The sequence below is a fragment of the Cebus imitator genome, unplaced genomic scaffold (genome assembly GCF_001604975.1).
Source record: "Cebus imitator isolate Cc_AM_T3 unplaced genomic scaffold, Cebus_imitator-1.0 Scaffold23, whole genome shotgun sequence".
NCBI lineage: Eukaryota > Metazoa > Chordata > Mammalia > Primates > Cebidae > Cebus > Cebus imitator.
In genome coordinates, this window is record NW_016107338.1 from 8,317,878 (window position 1) to 8,319,381 (window position 1,504).

The 1,504-nt window shown below is 37.9% G+C and overlaps 1 protein-coding gene across 3 annotated transcripts in view; it reads right to left on the minus strand.

Moving 5' to 3' along the window:
• The window catches only part of ACTR2 (actin related protein 2), a 37,489-nt gene that overhangs the window by 6,653 nt on the left and 29,332 nt on the right, over positions 1-1,504 (minus strand). For all 3 annotated transcript variants that reach the window (XM_037736169.1, XM_017522130.2, XM_017522129.2), the window contains one exon: positions 243-375. In XM_037736169.1, coding sequence (XP_037592097.1) covers positions 243-375 — 133 coding nt within the window. The remainder of the gene's footprint in view (positions 1-242; positions 376-1,504) is intronic.

Genomic DNA, 1,504 nt, shown 5'->3' on the forward strand with positions numbered 1-1,504 from the left:
TCTCCTGCCTCAGCCTCCTGAGTAGCTGGGATTACAGGCACGCGCCACCATGCCCAGCTAATGTTTTGTATTTTTAGTAGAGACGGGGTTTCACCATTTTGACCAGGATGGTCTCGATCTCTTGACCTCGTGATCCACTCGCCTCGGCCACCCAAAGTGCTGGGATTACAGGCATGAGCCACCGCGCCCGGCCTTGTATAGGCTTTTAAAAGAATGTTAATAGTTGATTTACTAATACTTACAGAAAGTTTTTCCACATCTCCCTTTAAAACTCGTTCTAAATAAAGCTGTTTAAGTTCTCGTTCCAACCGTGATGGCAGGCCAGGGTACATAGTAGACCCTCCAGAAAGCACAATGTGTTTGTAGAATTCAGATCTAGAAAAGCAAAATGGTTATTCATTTGGAGTTTTAGATTAGGAAAATGGTATCTCAGTGTTACTGTTACTTACGTCAGCCTCAGGGGATGGCTGGCAGAATTAAATAAAATTCCACATGTAAATCATAGGGCTGAATATTTGCTGTTATTACTACTGTGAAGTAACGACCCCTCTTCATATATAAAATCTTTTTATAATTTTGATGAAAATAAAATACTTCTAAAAGTATATAATACACTTTCTTGTGAATGTAACTGAGACTTCTAATAATGACCAAGATTTACACAACAAGCCTCTAGATTTAGACTATGTTATCACAGTGCTTCTGTGATATGGTTGTGAGATGTGGTTGTTTACTATAATTAGCCATATTCTACTTTAATTCAGAATTCCTGCTTTTTAATTTTTCCATTTGCCTTTTGTAGTTTTCTTTTTTGTGCCTTTTCTTAGAGGCTGTCTGCTGTTATTTTTGGCTAGATTGATGCGTATGCTTCTTATAGCAGTCCCCTCTTTTTTCCTTAAACATGTTGTTGTCTAGGATATTAGATAAACCGATCTAAAAAGACTGCATATGTAGTAAAACTAACAGAATTTGAGTGAGGATCTGAGGAATAATTCTCACAGTAAAGTTTGGGAGCTGATTCACATCCATTTTGGCCTTATTCAACCTGGCTTCCAGGTTTTTACTTGCTTCCAGTTTCTCAATCGCTAAAGCTACTACAACTCTAACAAAGCATTGTTTTTGTATTTAATTGCCAAAGCAAGCCAGGTGAATGTTGCATAAACTAAGCAGGTGAAGTACAGCTACTTGTGATATGTACACATAAACATTTACATGTACATTTCCAACATGCAGAACACACAAGACAAAATTTGAGTTGTGCCACTTTGCAATGCAAACTCTGCGGAGAAGGCGCTGAACCTGAATCCTGTGCTTTAGGAACGTCGATGCTTTATCACCAATAGGCATGTACTTTTAAACACAATTTTGCTCTGAATGGTCATCAAATCAAAGGACAAAATCATCTACCTGATCCCTAACATGAGAATTTACCATAATTATGAAGGCTAGATTCGATTTTTGATCATCTTCCATCAGGTTTACAGCTTGTTATGAGTCAACTGCT